The sequence below is a fragment of the Cololabis saira genome, chromosome 11 (assembly GCF_033807715.1).
Source record: "Cololabis saira isolate AMF1-May2022 chromosome 11, fColSai1.1, whole genome shotgun sequence".
Lineage (NCBI taxonomy): Eukaryota > Metazoa > Chordata > Actinopteri > Beloniformes > Belonidae > Cololabis > Cololabis saira.
This window is the reverse complement of record NC_084597.1, coordinates 38652653-38678348: the sequence shown is the minus strand read 5'-3', so window position 1 is coordinate 38678348 and position 25696 is coordinate 38652653. Positions and strand designations below refer to the sequence as shown.

The 25696-nt window shown below is 44.3% G+C and overlaps 2 protein-coding genes across 3 annotated transcripts in view; one reads left to right on the top strand and one right to left on the bottom strand.

The window, feature by feature from the left end:
- Positions 1-22236, top strand: part of akna (AT-hook transcription factor) — a 32995-nt gene extending 10759 nt beyond the window's left edge. Inside the window, exons 6-22 of the mRNA XM_061734473.1 lie at positions 7861-8017; positions 8125-8225; positions 8328-8387; positions 8479-8597; positions 8698-8869; positions 9922-10079; positions 10207-10347; positions 12894-13083; positions 14067-14173; positions 14384-14631; positions 15499-15649; positions 17938-18096; positions 18959-19095; positions 19224-19346; positions 19612-19710; positions 19973-20174; positions 21172-22236. Of these exons, the coding sequence (XP_061590457.1) occupies positions 7861-8017; positions 8125-8225; positions 8328-8387; positions 8479-8597; positions 8698-8869; positions 9922-10079; positions 10207-10347; positions 12894-13083; positions 14067-14173; positions 14384-14631; positions 15499-15649; positions 17938-18096; positions 18959-19095; positions 19224-19346; positions 19612-19710; positions 19973-20174; positions 21172-21394 (2547 nt within the window). The 3' untranslated portion in view covers positions 21395-22236. The remainder of the gene's footprint in view (positions 1-7860; positions 8018-8124; positions 8226-8327; positions 8388-8478; positions 8598-8697; positions 8870-9921; positions 10080-10206; positions 10348-12893; positions 13084-14066; positions 14174-14383; positions 14632-15498; positions 15650-17937; positions 18097-18958; positions 19096-19223; positions 19347-19611; positions 19711-19972; positions 20175-21171) is intronic.
- A 576-nt stretch (positions 22237-22812) lies between these two features.
- Positions 22813-25696, bottom strand: part of stxbp1a (syntaxin binding protein 1a) — a 42650-nt gene continuing 39766 nt past the window's right edge. For both annotated transcript variants that reach the window (XM_061734477.1, XM_061734478.1), the window contains one exon: positions 22813-25394. Coding sequence is in view for 1 of the 2 variants with exons in the window: in XM_061734478.1 (XP_061590462.1) it covers positions 25312-25394 (83 nt within the window). In the remaining variant the exon portion in view is untranslated. The remainder of the gene's footprint in view (positions 25395-25696) is intronic.

The window sequence follows — 25696 nt, the reverse complement described above, 5'->3', positions numbered from 1 at the left end:
CGTTCTCTTTCGTGTTCGAGACTGACTCTCCACTACAGATTAATTTCATTTATCTGTATGGGAACGCTGTAAGACACACCGCGAAGAACGAGCAGACCAGCCGCCCCGCGGCAGCCAAAGCGGTTCAACCCCAAATGAGCCCGCCTATCGAAAAAAACTCCGCCAGCAAAAGCCGTATAACTCGTGGCCTAGGCGCGAGACGCAACCTAGGCCCAGCTGACCCCGCCAGACGCAGAAGGCCAGTCAAATAAGACGTCACGGCCTAGGCGCAAGACGCAACCTAGGCCCAGCTGACCCCGCCAGACGCAGAAGGCCAGTCACATAAGACGTCACGGCCTAGGCGCAAGACGCAACCTAGGCCCAGCTGACCCCGCCAGACGCAAAAGGTCAGTCAAATAAGACATCACGGCCTAGGCGCAAGACGCAACCTAGGCCCAGCTGACCCCGCCAGGCGCAAAAGGTCAGTCAAATAAGACGTCACGGCCTAGGCGCAAGACGCAACCTAGGCCCAGCTGACCCCGCCAGGCGCAAAAGGTCAGTCAAATAAGACGTCACGGCCTAGGCGCAAGACGCAACCTAGGCCCAGCTGGCCCTGCCAGACGCAGGCCAGTCAATAAAGTAAAATAGCCGGCCAGACGCACGGCTAGCCGAAAACCCAACATCACCCCGAGCCAAACCGAGGCGACCGGAGGCACGGTGAGAACGAGCTGTTCTACTGCGCAGCGCCCAGGACACGCTCCGCGAACGGAGTGCCGGCTGCCATATTCATGCAGTAGAACCTAGCAAATGTGGAGGGCGCAGACCAAGAGGCTGCCGCACAAACTTCGGACAACGAGGCACCCCGCCACAAAGCCCATGAGGTAGAGACGCCTCGCACCGAATGTGCGCGCACCCGGGTCGGGGCCGGCTTGCCCGCCTGCCTGTAAGCCTCCAGAATCGTCTCCACGACCCAATGAGACAGCCGGTCCTTCGAGACCGGCTGACCCCTACAGTTAGGCCGATAACAGACGAAGAGCTGGTCCGTCGCCCTGTAGGCCCGAGTCTGCTGAATGTAGGCCCTCAGGGCCCTGACAGGGCACAAGGACGTCTGCAATTCGGCGTCCCCACCCTGCGGGGGATTGAAGGGGCGCAGGACCAAGGACTGACTAGCCTGGGACTCCCACACCTTCGGTAGGAAAGCTGGGTTCGGCCGCAGCTCCACCCCAGCATCACCCGGCAGGAACCGGCAGCAGTCTTCATGGACCGACAAGGCATGGAGCTCTCCTATCCTCTTCGCAGACGCGATAGCCAGCAAGAAGGCCGTCTTGAAAGAGAGCCACTGAATCTCGACCGACTCCAGGGGCTCAAAAGGTGCGTGACGCAAGGCCGCCAGGACTAGTCCCAAATCCCAAGGAGGGGGGGGCGGTCTCAGCCCTCTAAGTGAGGGGCGACCCCGACGGGCGCCCCGAAGGAACCGGGCAATAAGGGCGCAACTGTCCCCCGACAGCTTGCGCGGCCCGACACGGGCTGCCTTTATGGCCGACACCATCCCCCTGAGAGTCGAAGGGGACCTACCCGCCTCCAACAGTCCCTGGAGGAACAGGAGGACGTCACCAGCCCCACAAGTCAGAGGATCTAACTGCCTCGCATCGCACCATGATCGGAACACTCCCCATCTGTATACGTACGCCCTCGTCGTAGACAGAGCCCGGGCCCCCTCCATAGTGCCCACTACAGCCGGGGCCAACCCCATGGCTAGAAACTCGGCCCTTTCAGGGGCCAGGCCCAAAGCTTGAGACCCCGGGGAAAAGGATGAAAGAGAGTCCCGTGGGCTTGCGACAGGAGGTCCCGGCGCACCGGAAGCTCCCAGGGTTGACCCTGGAGAAGGGGCGCAATCGCCGAGAACCAGAACATCTGCGGCCAATAGGGAGCCACCAATATGAGGCTCACGCCCTCGACCCGGACTCTCTGAAGGACCGAGTGAAGGAGAACGAAGGGAGGGAAAGCGTAGAGGAGACCCCGGGGCCACTGATGCGCCATCGCGTCTGTGCCCAGCGGAGGGTCGTCCCTCCCCACGGAAAAGAACAGGGGACAGTGTGTTGTCGCCCTGGACGCAAACAGATCGGCCACTGCGGTACCGAACTGGTCCCAGATCTGTTGCACCACCTGGGGATGCAGTCTCCATTCCGTGGCGAGGGGGCCCCCCCGCGAGAGTCGGTCCGCAGCGACGTTCACGACCCCCGGCACGTGCATCGCCCTCAGGGACCTGAACCGTGGGTGAGCCCAGTCCCATAGTATCCGCGCCATCCTGCAGAGGCGAGGGGAGCCCAAGCCCCCCTGCCTGTTGACATACGCTGCTGCCACCGTGCTGTCTGTTCGCACCAGCACATGGCGGCCCGCCAGGACTGGCCCGAAGTGGAGAAGCGCCAGGTATATCGCACGCAGCTCCAACACATTGATATGCTGGGCCAACCAATGACCCTGCCAGCGACCGCTGACGCCGCTGCCCTCGTGGACCGCACCCCAGCCGACCGGGGAGGCGTCCGAAGACACCACCTGGCGACGCACAACAGGGCCCAGTGTGTTGCCCCTTGTCAACGTGGCGGGCTGCTCCCACCAAAGGAGAGCCAGCCGCATCTTGCGTGTCACCGACACCCTGGCCTGCCCGTCTCTTTGTGGACAGAGACCCAGTCCCAGGAAGCGCCGTTGTACCGGCCGCATATGCAAGAGCGCCAGGGGCACCACGTGCACCGTGGCCGCCATCAACCCCAGCAGGCGGAGGCACAGCTTCCAGCGCACTCTGGCTCCCAGCCGAAAGTGAGACAAGCACGTCCTGATGGCAGCCTGTCTCACCGGAGTCAGGGACAGTGTCCCCGCCCTGGAATCCACACACATGCCCAGAAATTCCGTGGACTGCGACGGCTGAAGCCTGCTCTTCGCCAGATTGAGACGCAGGCCCAGGAGATCCAGATGCCGTCGGAGTCGAGCAACGTTGTCGCGACATAGCTCCGCTGAGCGAGCACACACCAGCCAATCGTCCAGATAATTCAGGATGCGCATGCCCTCCTGACGCAGGGGACCCAAGACCGCATCCATGCACCGCGTGAACGTGCGCGGGGCCAAAGAAATGCCGAATGGAAGGACACAAAACTCGTAGACTTTGCCGTTGAAGGCAAATCTGAGGTAACGTCTGTGACCCTCCCAGATTGGAACTTGGAAGTAGGCGTCCTTCAGGTCGATGGTGGCAAACCAATCGCCCGGAAGAACCGCCTGACGGACCCTCGGCACCGTCAGCATCCTGCAACGCAGGGGTCTCAAAAATCTGTTGAGCCCCCTCAAGTCCAAAACCGGTCTCAACCCCCCATCCTTCTTGGGGACGAGAAAATAACGGGAATAGAACCCAGCCTGCCGGTTGATCTGCGGCACCTCCCTGATGGCTCTCTTCGCCAGGAGAGTGCCGATCTCCGCCGCCAAAACCCCTCTCTGCCGTGCGTCTGTCACCACCGTGAGGGTGACGGACTCTGTTTGTGGGGGCTTGTGCAGAAACTGCACCCGATACCCCTGGGTCATAGTGGAAACCACCCAGGGGTCGGCCCCGATTGTCCCCCAGAACAAGGTCTGAGCCAGGGGACGGCAAGAGGGGGCTGGGCCCCACCAACTGTCAGGGACGAGACGAGGCCGCACGGAGACCCTTGCCCCGACCTCGACCCGAACGCTGCCCGCGTCCCGCGTTCCCGCGCCGAGCAGCATCCAGCTGGACCCTCAGGTCGCCCTGATCTGACTGCCGTAGTACCGGCTGCCGCCGCGGCGCCACCTGGGGAGCCCTGAAGCCCTGCCCACGGCCCCGTCGTTTCTGGAGGCCTCCTGACAGGTCTTTGGCACACTTGCGGGCCTCTCGGGCCTCCTCGAGCAGTGCCTTGGCGTCCGGGCCGAACATGGCAGACGGCACCACCGGCAGCTTAAACAGCACATTCCGGTCTTCCGTACCAAACGATGATTGGGACAACCACAGATGGCGCCTTGCCAGCCAAACCGAGGCTGTGGCCCTACCGGACGCCACCGCCTGCTCCTGCATCAGCTTCGCCAAGAGCGAGGACACCCGATGCAGCTCAGCCGCTACACTGGAGTCCCCGCCTACCAGTCGCTTGGTTAGGTGGCGCTGGTACAGAGCCAGGATGGACCCCGTATTGACCAGCTTAGACTGCACCGCCGTGGTTGCGTGCACTCTAGTAAGCAATGCGTCCAACGGCTTAGTGTATTTGCCCGAGCACTTCGGCTGCCCCAGAACCGATGCGGAGGGGGGGGTGAAGAAAGCCCTCATGGACTGATCCACCTCGGGAGCCGGCCCACAGCCAATCTTCTGACTGTCACTCACGTTTGACAGCTGTCTACACATCCCTGACCACCTGCGGGCCTTGGACGGGTCAGTCCACTGCCGGAGGACAATATCCTCTACATCCGGCAGTAACGGGACCATTCGGGGGCGTGGCTGCTCCTCATCCTCATCGGCAAACCGGGAGGCCCCCCGGCGATGCTCGGTCGGCAGCTCGACGCCCAATGCCTGAGCGGCGCGAGCCATGATCTCATGCAGGAGAGGTGGAGGGTCCCTCTGCTCCTGGTCCTCCCCCTGCTCTTGCTCCGCCTCCCCCTGTTCTCCTTGACTGAAGGGGTCTTCTCCCTCTGAGTCAAACCCAATAATATCAACCTCATACACTGACTCCGCCGCATCGTCCATAGGCTGCTCGACAGGCTGCTCGGTCACTGAGGCGGCATCAGAGTCTGATGCGGGCGGCGGCACGGACACCGTAGCCTCCGGAGGTGGCGTAAACAATGTGCCGTCCCCCACCGACCGCCTTTGTCGTTTGGCTGGAGCCGGACCACCGCCCGAGGGGTCCAGAGAGAATGACTCAGCTCTAGCTCTCCTCACCCTGGCCGGCAAGATGAAGCAGCTCATACATGCCGATGGGTCCCGCATGGACATACGGGCATGTTCCGGTCCCAAACACAGCCGGCACATGTCATGGGCATCCTCTGCAGGCATCCTGACTTCACAGGTCTGACATAAGGGAGCCTGTGAACCGGGAGTGGCCATTGTTCACAGAGGTAAACTGTATTTATATATAATATAATATATATATATATATATAGATATATATAATATAGGAGAATCCTGTATATATAAATGACAGTGGTAGCCAACCTACAAACTCAACGCGTTGCCGCGGTGTAGGCTGCTAACGCCGTTGCAACAATAATATGTCTATGTGTGTAAACCACACCATATATATATAACGCCAGGTAACAGCCAGCAAACCGCGGCACTGGCAACAGTGCCCTCTCGTGGACACCGGCCGCAGTGTGGCCTGCGCTCACCCCTCCCGCCGACGCTGACGTCACGCGGAAGCGGAAGACAGATGCCGGTCCTGCTGCTAATGCTGTCCCCTGGTCGTTTGTTTACAACGTGAAGCGTGTTGTACACGGCGCCACGAGCGCTCCACCAACTAGGTCGGTTTCACGCTGAGGAACGCCGCGTACAGTCAGTTCATGAAGCGCCGACTACCAGGTCTCCACCACCTTAGGCGGGTTTAACACAAGCAGTACGACGCGACGAGTCAACGGCGACTACTGCACCTCCCCTGCCTGAGGCGGGTTCGGTACAATGTCCCGCTGTCTGACAAGGCAACAGTGCTTCCCCCGCCGCCGGCGGGTTCGACTACCGTGCCCGGATTTTCTATGGGAATATCTGTACAGCTGGGACCACAAAGGATCCTGAGAGGAGCCCCGCAGGACCTGCTCTCTACACAAAGGTAAGCTATGATTCACAGAAACGCTTTGAGGTAACCCCACGTCTGCCAACGTGGAAATCAAATGAATCAGGGTGGCACTGCCCACGGGGGGCTTATGTAGCCCCGTGATTGGCATGGAGGCAGGGCCACCAGTACATGTGTCTTAAAGAGGTATTCCACGAGACTGCCTCGTTCGAGGTCAGTTCCCATACAGATAAATGAAATTAATCTGTAGTGGAGAGTCAGTCTCGAACACGAAAGAGAACTGAAGGGCTTCAGGGAGGTGGTTCTTCATTATCTGTTCGTCAGTGCTTCACAATGTCCGTCTGCACGTTTAGTGTACTTCCGCTAGCAAAATCGGTCCATGTCAGGTGAAATATGGATGCATTTTAGGTTCATGCAGGAGCAAATGAAACATCTTAAATTGACTGTGATCAATCTGGTTTATTTAACTGTATAACAAAGGCTTTTTAGGAGACACTTCCTGTATGTTTTTCTGTGCTTGTGTGTATTTGAACCATCAGGGTCTTTTCCTCTTTTTAATGTATGCATTTATCACTCTCGCTGGTTCAAATTCAGTTAGTTTGTTCAGCACTGAAATTACTTGAGTTTCTTCTTTTAATGAAAAAAGGAAACAGAACATCTTGGCTTGATGTGGACAGACTTCTGTAGATGGGGATGCCTTCGGGATTAGGTTAATTTATTTCTTTTACGCACATGTAGAACACATTAAGCTAAACTACATTTCACATATCAGTATTTAAACCTTGGACATTTGAAATTGGTGATTTGATGTAAATATGCACAAAGTGTGAGACGGTGGTCAGTGTTTTCCACTTCAGGATCAATTTCTTTCAAGGGTTTTTTCTAAAGTTTATTGTACACATTTAATTAACCAAGTTTATAATGTTTCATCGGAAGAAGATTATTATTTATTTTTTGAGCCAATCCAATCCAATTCAGTTTATTTGAGAAGGGACAGTGTACATTCATATACATTTAGAATTAAAAATGCAAATGCACCCAATTTTAGCTACAGAGCTAGTTTCCATTGGCAGTCCCCCGGCTAAAAATATAAAAGAAAGACAAGTTAAACAACAAGTTAAAACAAACACAAATAAAATGTCCAAAAAGTTTCTGTTCTTGTTATTTTGCTTCTATTTAAGATAGAAGGAACAGGAGAACAACCTGACACATCAATCTTCATACTAACACGATCTTACAGACATTTACATATATTACAATAGTGAATACATTACACACATAGTTTCACATTTAGCAGTTAAAAGTTTAGGCGGTAAAGTGCCAAGCCTGTCATCACTAGTGAATATTAAGCTGATAAAATAGTTTTAAAAAAAACTGGTAAAGAAAATGATGTACCTGACTTTAAAAGCACTTCACTTGAGTCATTTTTTATATTATATATACTTTTTTTCCCCCATTTTATCACCCAGTGCTCTACCTAAGTGTCAGTCCTGGGCATTGCTCCCTCTACCAACCCCGGGAGGGCCCTGCACTGAGCTCAGGTTTCCTCCTTAACCTGAGGAGTGAACAGCTTCTTTTCACCAGACAGGGTGGGGTTTCTCCGGCCGGACGTAGCGCGTGGAAGGATCACGTTATTCCGGCCGGATCCTCCCCACCCCATCTGGCGCCCCGGTTGGCCAGAGGGGGCATGTATAGCCAGGACTGTTTGCATGTTTTTGTGAGGGAAGGTGCCATTAGGTACCCAAGGGAACACGGGGAGAACATGCAAACTCCACACAGAAAGGCCCTTTCACCAACCCCACCCAGGGTGTGGTGCTGAAGTCATGGGGGAACTAACACGCACTTCAGCGCCCACAGCGAATTGAACCCAGGACCTTCTTGCTGTGAGACGGCTGCACTACCAGCTGTGCCACCGTGCCCCTCTCTTTTAGTCATTTTTTATGAGAATGGCCACATGTGTAAAAAGTTTGCTAAATGTTAGATGTATTTTGAACTTTTAAAAAAAAGAAGCTTTTTTTTGTTTTCATCTGTAAGGAACATAGCAAATGTCGTCTTAGATGCTTGTTTCTCCTTCACCTGAAGAGTGTTTTTTTTTCTTGTGTTCCCCCAGGTAAACCTGTACTCAGACCTTCCCAAACCCAGCCACTCTGTACATTCAGGACTAAAGGATAACGCTTCCAAGTTCCTGAAGCTGGATCTGTCCCAGCTTCAGAGAGCTGAGATCAGCTCCACGTCCCTTCATCCAAATGGACTGGGCACTCAACAGGGTAGAGCTTTAGGCTATTTTTCCATCTGCTGTTTAAGTTGGGATATTGTTAACATTTTTCCATCATAACAATATTTCTTTTCCAATAACTGTCTGTCCGTTGGACAGGAAGTTCAGATGCCTGTCCTTCCACCAGAGGCCCGGACATTCAGTTAGGGAAACAGCTGTCTGATATTATTTTCGATCTGGCTGGCAAGTTCCTTCAGCAGGTAACCAATTCAAATGTGATGACAGATTACAATTCTTTAAGTCGAGCTGGTCGTTGATGATTGAAAAGGGCTCACAGGTACAATATTTCACTCTTTATTCAGATGCAAGCTTTTGAAGATCTTCTTAAAAGTGAAAAACTCAACTCATTTGAAAAGACGAAGGTAAGAACAAACTGATTTCAATTCAGCACTCGTTTCATGACTCCTTCTGTTTGCCACCACTTGTTCAGCATGAGACGTTGCTCTTCTTCAGGGTCTTGCTCAGCTCACCAAAGACCTCGACTCCTTAGAAACTGGCTACCTTTTAGCAAGAGACGAACACAAGCTCCTGCAGCAGAGAGGAGTAGAAACCTCCCACTTTGACCCTGGGCGGTAAGAATGATCAGTTCAGCCATAGTTGGTCAATATTTGTACAAGATGAATGTAGCATTTATTCATTTGGATGTTTGGACATCCACCATGTACCCATCAGGGAGTTGGAGGGGCTGATCTTTCAGTGTGGGGTGCGCATGGAAGAGCTGAAGGAGCAGGTGGAACAGCCGCAGCATGAGCAACCCGCCAGCGAGGCCTTTTCTTCTCCAACACTTCAATCCAGCCCTTCATTTGACTCCTGTGATGGTGGAGAAATGCTCTTTCATCCTCTGGTACCAGCATTGTCTTTTATGTTGTTGTGTCCCTGGGATCAATGTAAACATCTCTCTCTCTTTTTAACATTCCCTTTAGAGTGAATTTGTTTACGTTTATCTGCAGCAGTGTCACAAAGAGAGTGGGTGCAGTCTTTGCATTTAGGAATATATCGTTTGAACGAGGGATGTGGATTGTTAGGTGTCACACAGTTCAGTTTATTACAGTTCTTCAGATTAACTCTGATGGTCGGTTCATCATAATAGAGTGCTAATTTCAGCAGCGATTTAGTGGGGTGCTGAACTTAAAGTGCTGAATAAAAATGAATTTGTAAAAATACTCTAAAATGCATTTAAGGGCGGTTACTTTTAGTGCAATTCCGGCATGCTTGTTTAGTTTTTCTTCTTTAGCAGTTAAAATCTAGCTTTGTTCTTATTCAGAACTGACAATTATCTCTATAAAGCAGCAAAACTGTGCAGTTACACACTTTGACTTGATTGCTTGAATCACAAATACAGGACAGAAAATTTGAATATTGTGATAAAGTCCTTTATTTTCTGTAATGCAATTTAAAAAAAAAACAAAAATGTCATACATTCTGGATTCATTACAAATCAACTGAAATATTACAAGCCTTTTATTATTTTAATATTGCTGATTATGGCTTACAGTTTAAGATTAAGATTTCCAGAATATTCTAATTTTTTGAGATAGGATCTTTGAGTTTTCTTTAGCTGTAAGCCATGATCAGCAATATTAAAATAATAAAAGGCTTGCAATATTTCAGTAGATTTTTAATGAATCCAAAATGTATGACATTTTTGCATTACAGAAAATAAAGGACTTTATCACAATATTCTAATTTTCTGAGACAGTCCTGTATGTGAATGTTGGTCTTTAGATAAAACAACAGATGTGCTAATTTGTGCTGTATATTTATTGTTTTCTTTTTTTTTTACTTAATGTAATTTTTTACTTTTTAAACAACACCTCTAGTTACTCTGAGCAGTATTCTGCTCTAACTGCAGCCGCATCCGATTTTAGACAGTAATACAACTTGGTCTCCTTCCAGAGTCCAATTCTTCCTTCTCTGGTTGATCCTGGCAAAGAAGCAAAAATTGCTAAAAGAAGCAACAAAGAGGAGGTGCAGGATGAAGAAACCCTTCATTCTCCTGACCACAGACCCCAGACTACCTCTATTGTTCAAGATTTCACAGAGCCTGTTGATAAGTGAGTAGTGTAATTTTGTAATTGAAATTTGACAATTTGACACTCAACATATTTTGTTTCTCTATAGTCACGCAAAATGATTCTCATCATTGTTGCTTTTGTTTTCTCTTGTCTTTCTTGTGATCAGCCAGCGACGCTTCAAAGAACTGTCTAAAAATGTTCCCCACTCTGCCACATTAAAATGTGACATGCAGCATGGGGACAAAGAGGAGGAGCAGCAAGCCGCAGGAGATATAAGACGTGTGGTCTGGAGAACTACCTCACCAAGGTTAGTCCTCCAAGGAAAGGAGAAGATGGGTCACATTTTCATCATACAACTCTTTGCTCTTTTACTGAGGAGTTCTGAGATGTGTCCGAGGCCTTGTTTACACATCGGGTGGCTCAGTTCATGTGACTTAACAGTATAAAAATGTATCTACATGAGCACGAATCGATTTATAAATATGTAGGTTATATCTCATAGAAGCAACTGTGAGCAAAAAAATGTATTTGGAAAAAAAACCCACTTTTATACATTTAAAGGAGCTTGAGGCTCCTTTTAAGAAATGAGACTCTCTAGCGCCACCCTTCACCACGACGGCCGTCGGGGGTACTGCAGCCAACAGCGAAGCCGGCACGGGAGAACGGGGAGAACGCACATGCAGCGTCATGTGACGTCACATCCGCAGGACAGCGCGGGAAATTCTGGTCACAATTGCAGCACATTTTGCAGCACACAGCCTGTTCAAGGCAACGGAGAGATACACTAGAGGAAACATTCTTTTTGGTTTGGAACGCTTCATCTGACATTATTACTAGAAAACTTAAAACGTATACTAATTTTTTTCATAAATCCTGCCTCAATCCTGCCTCATGCTCCTTTAAAGTTTCTGGAAATGACTGAATTGCATTCTAGTGGACAATTTTGAAAGTCATTCAGATCTTCTTTTACTAGATGCGTATTCACGTGTAACATTGATCATGAACAGTCACGCAGGTATTTGGACCTCTGGAACATTGGCGTTCATATTTATTGTTGTAGAGAGTTGAGTGATGTCTGATTTGACCTCAACTCATTTAACATTTTCTAGACTTCAAAAGTGTTTCACATTTTGTTCAAACCCAAAACATCTTCAAACGGCACATCCTAGTACTGCTTCCTCCATTCAGTAAAAGACCATCAAATCAAAACTTTCCGCTGTTAGGACAAAGAAGTTAAACTTATTTTTAGCTGATAAATGTACTATCTAAAGGTATCGTTAAAAAAACTGCTGTTTTTAGTGTAGTAATTAAAAGGAGGGATATTTTGACACAATGTTTTTTTCTGATACATATATCAAAACATATCAACAAGCTTTGAAAGTAAACCCATCAGATGACATGTTACACTGTTTTCTTTAATATAGCATGAACCAGTATGTGTATACCGGTGAATAAGTACATCCTTTACTGCTCCTATACAAATAAAAGGTGTAAGTGGCAGCCAGGAGCTACTGATCTAAAGCACTTAATTATTTGATCATCAGAAACTGTGAGCACCTCTTTAAAGCAGAGGTTTTGGCAGTTTGTGGCTCTGGAGTTTTCAGATGTGTGTGAGCACAATGCCAGGGAGCAGTCAGTGAATTTGGAGAATCAATTCTTGCTCCCCATCAATCTAGGAAGAGTTATAAGGCAATTGGCAAACAATTTGGAGCCCCTCATTCTACACTGATAAGATTATTCAGAAGCGTAAAAGAATCAGGACAGTTGCCAGTCTTCCCAGAACGTCCCAGGGAGTTCACCCCAACACCAGGCTGTGTAATGCTCGGAGAAATCACAACTTACCCCACGGCTACATCTCTACAGGCCTCAGAACGCTAACTCTTAATGTTCATTACAGCACATGGCAGCACAGCTTAGGTTTGTTGCATCTGAACAAAGCACAAGACTTCTGGTATAATGTCCTTCTAATTGAAGAGGTGGTAATGTTCAGCAATAACGTACATTTGGCCGAAACCTAACATGGCATGTAAGCCTTGACATGACCGGGTGTATTTAGTTTTTCACAGACTGCTTCTCCTTTTTAGTCCAGTTTTTGTTAAATAAAAAATGACATAATCCAATATGTTGTATGTAGTTCATCAGAGGTTGTATTTACATTTAAGCCTTGGTAAGGACCAGACGTTTTGAATTATGAACAATGTAATTGTTGTACAATGTTCAGTGTAAGACAGAACACAACATTTTTTGCAGTGGCTGCCATGTGTTATTGGAAAGCTCTGCCTATGTGAAATTGTCTCATTAAATAAAAACATGAAAAACAATTGGACCACTCAACCCCCAGTTAAAAGTAACTATCCTCAGGTGTAGCTCTAAACTGGTTCAGAAAATATGGGAATCAATTCTTGCTGCCCATCTAGACACATAGCTGATGTGTGGCCATGTCTGGTGATTGGGTCGTTGTTCTGTTTGGCTCAGGACACATTTGCTTTTACATAATTACACAATACTGCAAGACATCGCAGACCAACTTCTAATGGGGTCTCAGCAGCGTAATCTCAGTGACTCTCAAGTGCCTTAATGCCTCTACTTTGAGCTGTCTGCAGCAACTTAACACACTGGTTGCATCATTTCAGCACAAAAAAGTTGTACTCATTAAGCCACCATTATTCCCCTTTGGAAACTGACAGAGCACACAGCACGCAGGCCTTGCAGAGCGAGTCATCAGAGCACTGTTGATAAAAACAGTGTTGCTGCTGGCTAAACCTTGCACCCCCCCCCCCCCCCCCCCTCTTTTACTACCTCTTCCATCCATTGACCACCTGACTCCATTCCTGCTCCTCTTCTGTCCACCAGCAATCCTCAACACACCAGCTCCAGTCCTCCTCTGGTCAGCCAGTCCACCATGCTTCCGGTTCTGCTTCCCCGCAGCAGAAGGAGGTTGTGGAGTCCCCCCAGCAGCAGTCAGAGCAGCTTAGCAGATATCACTGCGTCACAAAAACAGAGCTCCAAGGATGACATGGGAAGCAAGAGAGTGCTCTCTCAGGTGAGAAGCATTGTTAACTGGCGCACTTTAAAGTGTTTTTAAAAGGGTTTCCATCAAAATCTGTAAGAAGGCACTTCCAAAAAATGATGAGATGCTGTCTAAAATGTAAATGAAAACAGAATGTCATTTCCTATATTCATACACCCATGTATCATTAATGTTACAACATAGAAAACACCAAAAGTGAAACATTTTACCATTTCATGGAAAGTATTGGCTCATTTTGAATTTAAGATGGCAGTTTCTCAGAAAGTGTGGGCGCCTGGGGGATTATCTTGTGACTAATGATTTTGATTGGCAACAGTACAGTGACATGATTGGCTGAAAAAAGATGAAATCAAAGAAACACACCTCTTACAAGTAAAGATGTACAGATCTCAATCAGTTTTCAAAAACTGCATCTATTAACTGCTAAGACAGTTTCACAATCATGCTCCCCGGAGTCCAATTGCAGAGATACAGTATATCGTCATTCACAGTCCATGATCTCATCAAAAGGTCCTGACACTCTAGAGACTCAAAAGTCACATGTCTGTCATACTTGTGCCTTCAGGTGGGATCTGGACCACTCCTGCTTTGGCAGGGTACACGGAGGCACTTACATGAAATTCAGACCATTTTATACTGAGAAATGTTTGCTCTCGTCAGTCTGAGACTAACGAGCTCCCACTGTCCCGAAGGAGCAGCATGGTTTATACCAGCTCAAGGAGTAAAACTATCACAATCTTTGCTTTGGTTATTTTGTGTGATTCGTTCTTCTAAAGTTTGTTGTTATTTGTATCAGTTGTTAAACTTATTACTTTCGTGTCTCATAATTTTATCACCCAACGGCTCCATTCTGTCTGCTGTTTGAGAGTTATTACTTTATAAGCAATCATGGTGCACAAATGAATTAAAAACCATCTGATTACTGGAAATTATAGAAGCAAAAAGTACTGTATCACCACATGCTGAACAGGTGATTTGTGTGTTGTGTTGACCAGGACGGGATCGTGTCTCCAGAGACAGACAGTGGGTTTGTTGGGTCAGAGACCAGCCATCTTCCGTCTGCAGCAGCTCCTGGTCTTCTCCACCAGAGGGCGTCAGAGAGGTGAGACACTCTGCAATGCCTCTCTTTTTATCTATTACACTTCAAAGGTTACCTCATTTATCATCCCCCATCCATATAACATGACCTTTGGCTTGATTCCCGTTCTTTTTACTTTAAAGCAGAGACTTTCAGTTTTTTCATTCTTTTGTGACAGATCACCTCCTTTTATCTATCCTTTTTATGTTGAAATGTTCTCCTTATGGGGAACAGTGTTTCAATTTCTCAAGAGGGAAGCTCCAGGAGATGTGAAACAGGCCCAGCAGCTGCATCACCTCCTCCTCCCACTGTGTCTCACAGACCTATAGTCCAGAAACACAGAGTGGACTCTCAGCCCGGCCACAGACCGTCAAGGAGAACGAGACAGGGGCAGTGGAGGAATACACAGCAACAGATAAATCATACAGAACCAAAGCCCGCTAGCAGTGGATCCAGTGAATTTGGGCCAGAAAGTGACAACAGTGAGTCTCTACTTATTATCCTACGACGGAGTATTAGGGCCAAACTAAAACAAAAAAATGGAAATTACGAGAATAAAGTCATAATATAATGACAATAAAGTCGTAAAATTACGAGAATAAAGTCATAATGTTGCGAGAATAAAGTCGTAATAGAATAAAGTCGTAATATTATGAGAATAAAGTTGTAATATTACGAGAATAAAATCGTAATATTATGAGAATAAAGTTGCAATATTATTAGAATATAATTTATGAGAACTCAAACAGGAAGAGCATCTTCTCTATGTTAAAATGAGGAATATTGAGCATCTTGTGAAGTTATATTTATATACGGTATTTATAATATATTTAGTATAACGACTTTATTCTCGTAATATTACGACTTTATTCTCGTAATATTATGACTTTATTCTCAAAATATTACGACTTTATTCTCCTAATATTATGACTTTATTCTCGTAATTTTACGACTTTATTCTCATATTATTATGGCTTTATTCTCGTTATTTCCATTTTTTTTTTGTCTTAGTTTGGCCCTAATACTCCGTCGTACAACATTAATCTGAACATTTCGACTTTTTTCTCGACATTTCGACTTTTTTCTCAACATTTCGACTTTTTTCTTGAAATTGTACTTCAAAATTAATCTCGACATTTTGACTTTTTTCTCGAAGTGCATAATAAAAAAAAAAAATCTTCCTCCTCCAAAATATTATTTTTATTTTTCTCCTGCCTGGCCCTAATACTCTTCCGTAGTATCCTGATGTTGAGTCTGATGTATTTCTTTTGTTGTGACACTTAACGATCTCTTTTTTTTAAATGATTTTCTTTATTCATGTGACTTCTCTGTCCTGCTTGTCTCCACAGTTCACACTGGATCTGAAGTAGAACATAGTGACCCGTACGCAACATCAGTCAATTCTCTCCGTAGCTCCCACACAAGCTTCTCGCCAGCTGCACTCTGTCACCATGGCGATTCTCTGAGAGCACAGCGATCCGGTCCGGCTGCAGATTACAAGTAAGTGTGTAGCTCCAGCTGCCATGGCAATCACTGTGTAAACAAGCCATCCCCACAGAGATTAGGGGCTGGGGCTTCAAGTGTGCAGGTCATGTCTCCACTCAGCAGTAGTGCAGCGTGACTTGCTGCCCCTGCTGTTAGACTCCAGCAGAAATCACTCAAATCAAGCATTTATGATAGCTGAGAAGTTATTACCAGAGCTTTGGATGGGGAAAACAAACGTCTGTAGCTTGTAACGAGGCTTACAACACATTGCATAACTCACATTTCACATTATCTCCGATTTTCAGCCACTCTCAGAATTTGGATTGGAATTTGCATCAGATAAGATTATAAAAAGGAAAAAGTGGAAAAAAATCTTTCTTTAGCTTTTTTTTTCCAGTTTTGAATAAAAGGGCTTAGAGGAAGGACCAGCAGGGTATATGTTTAAATGTTCTTTTAAAAACACAAAGCCTGCATAAAATATCAAAAGAGCTTCATGGATGATGCCATCTGAAATGTGAACACCTTTACTCCATTTTTCTTCCCTTAAAACATCAACGTAAGAAAACAAAAACAGCTGCAGGCTACTCAGAAAACAACAGTACAAAAGTGCAATGAAGAGGTATGATATTTGTGTTACTCATCCGGTCTGGTTAACAGAACTTTGGACTTTGTATTAAATTAAATCAAATACCTACATTAAACGAAATCCTGTGCCACATTTACAAATTTTAGGAACTTTTTTAGACTTTTCTACCGTCAGTGGGATGATGATATGTGTTCACAAGGAAGGTGATTTTTTTTTTTTTTTTTTTTTCTGGTCTGTAGCTACATCTAGGACTCATTTTTTGATACGTACCCTTGAAAATGCTCATCTTCCTAATGTTCTTATTGTATTATATATTTTATTACAGGATCTGCTGCTATTGAGATTTCATAATAGGAGGTATCATCTGTTGCTTCCCTGCATGGTGTGTGTTGCATGAGTCTTTTCAGAGTGTTTGTGTGTTGGGAATGACACCTGAGGACTGTTGCACAAAGCCAAGATAGAAAAATTAAGCCGTGATGAATCACTTATTCTGGCTGAACTAATCCTGGAGTCAGTTGCATAAAAGCAAAAGCATAAGTTACAGCAGAGATTAATTCTGTGCAGCTAGCCTGGTCCAAACCGGGGTTTCTCAAACCTGCTGGGTTGGTATTAAACTGATGCTCTGGGGTTTGAGGTTATTTTTCAATGGCAGATACAGCCATGTGTCTGCCTGTTTTGATCCCTTTAGAAGTTTAACCTAACCAAAAAGAGACTAATATGATGACTTTTTTGTTAGGTTTCTTGGTTTTAAAATATACATTGAGATTTTAAATTCCATTTATATTTCTTTGAAAATATTTTCACAGAATAACAGTTATGAATGATTTTCAATGAGGGTGTTCTTACTTTATGGACCAGTAGATGGCAGCAACCACACATTTCCAATGACTGACCAGACAAGAGTGCAGAACCAGAGATGTGTAGGGCACATATCCTCCTAATAACACACACGTTTCTGGGAGCCTTGTTGGATGTTATGTTACTGATTTAAAGGAAAGTTATTGTCTACAGCAGATGTTTTGGTCTGTATTTTCTTTCTTTTTCTAGTACCATATTTTTATATTCAATTAAAGGTACAGAATATCTTAAGAAAGAATCAATTTGCCATGCCTTCCGAGCTGCATGTCTGCATGAAATTACTTTTACAGGCATGCTAAGCAAATTATTAAGTAATATTATTTTTATTTAGCATACGAGCTCTTTAAGTGTATTGTATTGTATATGATGGACTATACTATTCAGTCTGTCCTTTGTCTGCCAGGCAGAGTGCTTAAGTTTATTAATAGTTGCTGAGTTGCCTTTTTTTGGGGGGTTATGGTGTCACCTCCACTTCTAAATCAGTAGATCTAAATGCGCACATACCAGGGTTAGTTACACCTGGTTCTACGTCCCTGCACCATTTAAGCCTGGCCTGCATTCACTAAACTAGGAGGAACTCACCTCAAACACCATTTCTCATCCACCCAGGATGTCTTACTCCTACTTTTGTGCAGCACGCCTTTGAGCTGAGACTTGATCTGGACAGTTTGATTATTTGACCATACGACAGTTTTGTAGTCACAAGCTGTGGAATTTACTGGCATTGAACTGTAACTTGCTGTAAAGGGAAGTAGAGTGGACTATGCTGGAAACACTTAATACCAGCCAAGTGAATTATCTTTGTGACTTTTGTGTGAAATTTTGTATAATATTTTTTGTTTTTCTCTTCTTTTTATAGTGAAGCGATGCAGGAAGTGCTGGCATTGAAGGCTGAGGTTACCAAACTGCAGGAGAAAGTAGATAGCCTTGTGGGAAGTGAGAATCGTCCCAGCGCTGTGACTCCAGCACCAGCTCAGCAGAACTGTTCTCATCACGACACATCGACACCTCACATTTGGTTGGTTTCTGTCCTTCATTTAACCAAATTCCTGGTTCTGAACCATTGACTTGGTCAACTCTCGTAGCGAGTTCTTCTGTACAAAGAAGCAAAAATACTTTAAACCACAAGCGGATATCATCAGGGTCTGAGCAGGTTCGCATCAATCGCAAACCACAGTTGAATGACTTCCACCGGGAGACATTATAGATCCGTCAAAAATAGAAGCTTTGTCTAAGATACCCAAATATAAGAAATTAATCTCAATGACTTTGTGGGATATTGTCACGTGTGAGTTGTAGCAGCCCCTGTGGACCAGGTGTCTCAAGATCTAGATCTAGATCTAGCACATTTTGATGTATAACACACCTGGGTATACGTTACGGTTTGGGCCGTATTAACTGCCGAAGAAATGGCATAAATTTTGCCAAAATTACACGATTAATTCAAAATGGCCGACTTCCTGTTCGGTTTCGGCCATGGCACCAAGAGACTTTTCTTTAAGTTGCGACATGATACAGGTGTGTAGCGATTTTCGTGCATGTACGTCAAAACGTATTGTGGGGCTTGAGGCACAAAGTTTTCTAGGGGGCGCTGTTGAGCCATTAGCCCATTAATGCAAACCATTAAATATCAAATTTATCACCAGGCCTGGCTTGCGTGCAAAATTTGGTGACTTTTGGGGCACGTTTAGGGGGGCAAAAAGGCCTTCCTTTCGTCTGAAGAAGAAAATTAAAAATAAAAACAAGGAAAAACAAGTGCTCGGGCCCTAATAATAACAATAATAATCATAAACAGTTGTGTAAACAGTCGTGTACTCTAGTTGTGTGCTTATTACTTAACCTTTGCTCTCTTTGGCTCCTCCTTCACTGTTTACCTCTAGGAGGCAAAAGAGTGAAGTCAACCAGGGATGGAGAAAAACGAAGACAGTTGATGGAGTGGAGGATGATTTTGCACAAAGAGCAACAACAAAGGAGAGATCAGTCTCTGCACAAACACAAACGCCACTACACGATATCTGTGAGTTCATTTTAATGAACCCATTACGCTAATCTGTAAATGTGGATAATCCAGACTTTACTACCATTACAAACTGTGATTTTTAACAACTTTGAATGTTTCTGAGCATCTAATGTTGCTGTTTGCAGTGAGAAGTTCAGATGTGGAGTTCTCCGAGGCAAAGCCTCAGCCTGCGGTGTCCAGATGTACTCAAACATCTGTAACATCAGGCAGTTTTTACCCTGCTGTCTTCAGCCAGGGAACGCAGACCAGTAAGAACAAACATCCTAGTCACGATGCCTTCCAGCAAGGACACATTCAGAAGTGTTTTTTTAATGATTAATATTATGAAATGTTCCAGTTGCTACATTTAAAAAAAATATCCATTAAACACAGTTTCATTCCCATATTAAAAAGACTGTTAAAATAATTGTAGGCCTTAAAGACTAATTGAAAATATGTTTTAATTTAGATTATTACAAAAACTCCAGTGTTTTGAACCTCAAATGTTTCTTTTGTGCTTCCTCTGCGTTGCAGGACAACATCCTATGTCTGAAACAGCATATGAACTTGATAGCAGAGCTCCATCTCCCCGCAGTCTTCATTGTTTGTCAAGTTTCAGAGGACACGATGAACGTAAGAGAGCCCCAAATAACAAAAACAAAATGTACAAAGAAAAAAGAGAGTCTAGATAATATGAATATGTTTGAACAAGTTGCTCAGTTGAGTGTCTGGTTCAGTGTTTGGGTATCTATGACAAAATAGGCAAGTTTTAGAAGTTAATTCTCCCTACCATCTAGTGATAAATCTAAAAATGTTTCAACTCCAGAAAGTTCCTTTAATTGTTCTGCTCGGTTCCTGATAAACCTCTCTTTTCTAACCGCACTATTGGGACCAGGTGGAGGCGACAGAGAGCAAATGCGTCCATCCTCCTGCTGTCACCGCGGTCCTGCTGCAGACTCTCACAAACGAGACGCTTCCACACAATTACACTCCCCACCAGCCAAACCTCCCGATGGAGCAGCCGGCAGCAGATATGTTGGAGATGCAACCCCAACCACGCTGCTCCATTGCATGCCGGTGTACACACCGCAGCTCTTGTAAGTAACCTGCCCTCTCTTACGTTGTTCATAAGTTGTTTTTGGAATATGGATGGATGTTTGACTTCTTCCCTTTACAGAATGTAGAGGATATTAGTTTCTGAGTATGAAGCTGACAAGTTTACCAGTCAGTTGCACAGCTGAGTCTGAAGGCTTTAGTTTTGGAGCAGCAGACTGTCAGTCCATGGCCACGTAAACCAAATATGATTCACATTGATATCATTCATTACCATATTTTCCGCACTATAAGGCGCACCTAAAAGCCTTCAATTTTTTCAAAAGCTGACTCGCACTGCTACACTGACCATGCGCCTTATAATCCGGTGCGCCTTATATATGGATCAATATTGAGCCGCAACTTCACCCACTTCTTGAAGTGATTTTTCGTCAGATCAGCCTTCCGCATCAGTTCCCAAACAGCTTTTTTTCTCTCTTCTCCCTCTGGATATTTTTCAGCAAAGGCGCTGAAATTTGACCGTTTATTGTTATATTTTTCTTTGCTTACATTTCTCCATACTTGGCCTTGCTGGGGTTGAAAGTCGCGACGAATGGATGGCGTTTTGGCGAGAATACCGGCTTTACCAGTGTGAGGTTTATTTTTAGCGACAAAAAACAATAAAATATATTTATTCTAATATGTCAAGATCACAATAATCTTACAATTTAGAACAAAAAAATATTAAAGAACTAACACAAATAAAATACACTTCAATTAAATACTTATTTATTTTTTTTTTTGTAATTTATTTTCCCAAGCCACTCAGAGCTGCAGTATAAGGATGAAAGAGCAGGTTGCCGACCCTTGGTCTAATGGATGCATAACGTAACCCCAGCCTCTACTGTAGCGCCTTATAATGCGGTGCGCCTTATATGTGGAAAAGGTTTTTAAAATACGTCATTCATTGAAGGTGCGCCTTATAGTGTGGTGCGTCTTATAAAGTGGAAAATACGGTACATTTTTATTTCTAACCTCCTCTTTTGTTTGGATCATCTTCAGGTTGTACTCGGGGTCCTTGGACACTTCTCCAAACAAGAGCACAGATGCTTCCTCGGGGCTCAGAAGCACCGATGTGAGGAGGAGGAGGAGGAAGACGAGAACCTCGCTGTCGGTTGAAGAGGACTCCGACTTGGGTGTCTCTCTGAGCAGAGCCGTCAGAGCTGCTCAACACATGAAACACACCGCTAGACACATGGCTGACTCTATGGCCATGGGCCTGTAATACCAGAAGCGACTGATGCAGAGCTGCAGCAACTCATCCAAACTGCCTTCACCAGCAGGCTGATAACCGTGACCTCCACAGCTGCCCTGTCAGCCTGCAGACGTTACCGGGAATTCAATTTAGAAGAAAACCACGTTTTTGTGTGACAAAGTGAATAAAAATCCTAGGGTCCTTCTTTCTGTGAACGCTCTCGGGAAAACTGGGAAAGACTTTTTAATTGTGACATGTGGCCAAGTGTGAATGAGTTTCTTTGGAAGGCATACTATCTACACCAAAAGATTGAAATGATCACTTTTCAATGATTAAGGACCATAAATCATATTGATTTTCATAACCGTGATGTACCACAGAGAAATGTTAGACTTCATGCACATGTGAACATTTGATCCTGTAGTTATTATTACTTAGGACATTGTTTCAAGCTATTTATTGATCGTGCGGCCAGTTTTCTAATTTACAGAAATCAAAAGATAACTAAGATTTCAGTTTTATTTCATTTACTGTATATGTTTTACCTTACACTACTGTGCTAAGATCAATTCAAGCTTAATTGTCTTCTCTGCACTCTTATATTCATGAGCTCAGTTTTAAATGGTTGTCCTTTCAAAGAACTGCAAATGCAAGCATTTATTATCCAATATGGCCAAACAAGGAGCTGACGTGGATGGTATCCTCAAAACATATGTCTTTGTTTGTTTTTTTAAATCACATTTATAATTTGAGTGTATAACATTTAGGACACTGTAATTATAGAATAGGTACATCATTTTTATAATCGTGTTTTCAGCGTTGTAAAACCCCATAAAAAAGGAGCTGCTGTTTCTTTGCCTTAGAATGAACAACGAATGAGTAATTCATGTTGAACGTGCACACACTTGCGTGCACACACTACGCACCCTGTTGTGCTGTACTGAAAAAAAAGGGAAAAAAAACTGTCTCTAAAAAGGTTTTTTTTCTGTTTTACCACATCGTTCAGAGTCACTAATCTTTTTCCTGCTCTCTTGGAGGCTAAAGGTTGCGGTTGAGGTGTGGCTAATTTAAAGGGGCCCTATTATGAAAAACTGTTTTTCTCTTGCTTTAACATATATAAAGTGGTATCCCCTCAGCCTGCCAACTCAGAGGAGGAGGAAAGATACCACCATGACTGCAGGTGAACCATCAACACTAACATGGAAGAAGAGTTTTTACACATATGATTTAAACATTAGCATGCTTGGCTGAAACACACAGCCAGTAGATGGTGCTGAAGTTTTAAATGAACTGTTATTTGTTGTATTCCTTTATTATGTTTTCTAATTTGTCCTTAAGGAGCCATATAAAATGAATAATTAAAAAATAAATCCTAAAGGGAACAATTGTGATTGTATTTTTAACTTTTAGAGTAAATTTTAACCCACAAGAAGGAAGAAAAGGTCAGACTTTGATATAATGGAAGCCAATTTATTAGACAGCCTTAGTACATATTAGGTGCACATGGAAGTACTGTTTGTGCTTCGACACTTGCAAACATACAATTCCGATAAATGAGATGGTTTTAGGACGGACTAATGTTTAAATATTATTTTTCACTGATAACTTTGATATAAATCAATTGATTTAACAGAGTCGACTCTATACAACAGCAAATAATAATAATATAAATAAAAAAAAAATAATTCAAGCATTTGCATCACAGAAAATGCATAATAGTGCAATATACAACTTGTTTTTGGCCAGGAGAGTCGAGGGAGGAAATAAAAGTGGGAACAGGTTAGTTTTTTTGTTTTTTGTCGAGTTTTTTTTGCTTGCAAAGCCATACACCATTGGAGGGTTTTACGTTGCACCAGAGGAGGAAACAGACAAAGAAAATAGATATTTTCTTTCCCAGTGGACCACTAACAGCTACAGCTAAAACGTCACAAACACGGCGGCTTCACATTGGCATTTTAAAGGAAAAGCATCACTACAGCACAATCAGGAAAATCACCATTCAACAGTAAGACGCTAAAACGGCAACATAATGCATACACAACACTACTCAGTGCATGGCCCAGTTAAACATCTTTACAAACCGATGAAAAGATTTAATCTGACAGGATACAATACTGAAATACAACTGGCCCTTTTTAAGATTCGTCATTAAATATCAGCAAGCAACGGCCTTTTAAACATTAAAACATGACGTTTTTCTGAAGAATGGGAAGAAAAATACGGTTCAGGCAGCTGGAGGGAGGATTTTGGCTTTTTCAGAACTCTCTTCATTTGTCTCGTCTGCTCAGCCAAGCATTTTAACTGAATACTCAAACCGAGAACTTGTTTTGAGTATCAAGTAGTGATGTGTACTAGTGATGTGCGGATCAATACTGAACTATCCATACTTCCAATACCAGATCTGTATGCTCTAAAATTGATTATTAAATGAAAATATCGATACTTTTGATACGGGGGAAAGTAACTAAACTATTCAGATTTTCTCTAAACGACACGCTGCTGATGGGAACTACTTTTTTCATTTTCATTTTTATAGAAGTTCTTATTTTTGTTTAATATTCTCTTATTTATTTAAATGGTTTTTGTTATTTTACTTAGGAACTTTTTTAGTGATGGAAACACCTTTCTTAAACACTCTTGTTTTGTTGTTGTAATAGTTCGGCTATATTGTTCGACTCTGATGTCTTGTATTATTAAGCCATCTAAAATACACCAATTTTCTTAGATGTACCAGGCACATTAGGTGTATTTGCACAATGTATCAGTATCAAATCGGTATCGATGATACCAGCCTGGATTTTTCTCAATATCTGATCTGAAAGGAGATCGGTGGTATGGAACATCACTAGCATCAAGCACTCAGGAGCTACTTCTAAAACTACATCTATAGACCCTTTTTCAGCCTACGTCATATAATGTCGCGTGCCCATTTTGGCAACGGAAGTGGTCTATATGTTTGTTCGCTGCTACTTCCCAACTATACGCTTTTCAAAACATTTCCATCGCAAGATGATTTAAAAAAAAAAAAAAAACTTTGGGTTACAGCTTAGTAAGCCAACAGCAAAAACATGTATTATGAACAAGTTGCATAAGTTGACGCTAAATAAATAAAATGACTGATTTGAATTTCTCAGACAAACAAAAAGAGACCACCTCCTAACTCCTAGCTACACTACACAACCTGAACTGTGGATAGCTGGCGGGCAGGGAGGTTTCAAAGCATGTTTTTATCCTCTTTGATACTCGAAACAATGGTTTTTGGTTACGTATTCAACCAAAACATCTTAGGAATGAGCTAAATGCCAGCTGTGCTGCTCCCACACTTGATAAAAACACAGAACATGTCACACAAATCCAAGCATGCTACTGAATACGACATCTGAAATGGGGCTGGGGCTCCTCTCTGATGTGGCAGACACTCACCGGACACTTTATTAGGTACACTTAGGTACACTTGGTGTACCTAATAAAGCGGCAGGGGAGTGTAGATGAAGGCTATTGTATAGTGAGTGATATATTTTACAATATGAACCTCTCAAGGTGCACATCCCCCCTCCACCTGCTTCCAGTACAACTCACATCAAGGAGGTAACCCAAAGGAGTGAACAAGAGAAAAATGTCTAACTTTTACACACTCTAGAGGGCTTTATAGCATACAGTAGGTCATTTTGGTACTTTCTGTTTTTAATGGCCTTCTGTTTAGACATATAATCCTTTTTAAATAAGTTTATTTAGTTGCATCCATTGGAAAACATGAGAATACTTGCAACAATTTTCTTCTTTGATATAACATATATATATATTTTTTTCTTTTTTAATCATCTAAGACATATTTTTTTTTCTCTCAAGCAAGATGCATACACAATGAATAGACTGGATGTGGCTGGGAAGGATACGGAGGTAACATGGGTGGTTGGGGTGGTGGAGGAAGATGTGATGTGAGGCTTTTAGCTCGTCACTTCCTCATCTGGTTTGTTCATGGCCTTGAGCTGCTCCAGCAGGCAGGTGGGAGTGAAGATGTGGGTCGCTCCTGCAGACACACACAAGCAGAGTGTTACATCCGCACGTTGGGGAAGGAACAGACAAATAAAAATGTTAAATTAAAAAGAAAAAGTGTTTTCAGCTTTGGGTATGGATGCCTACGGTGGATGACGACAGCCTTGATGTTAAACGTAAAGAGACCAAATGGCCCGAAGTTATCAAAGCTAATCAGTTAGTCAGCAGGTTAGAAATGGGTCATGTGTCAAAGTGTGTGCCGTAGTTTTTCTGGGTGCTACGCCCTTTCCAAAAATGCTGGGATTTCGTAAAAGTGAACATTTTTTAATTATAAAT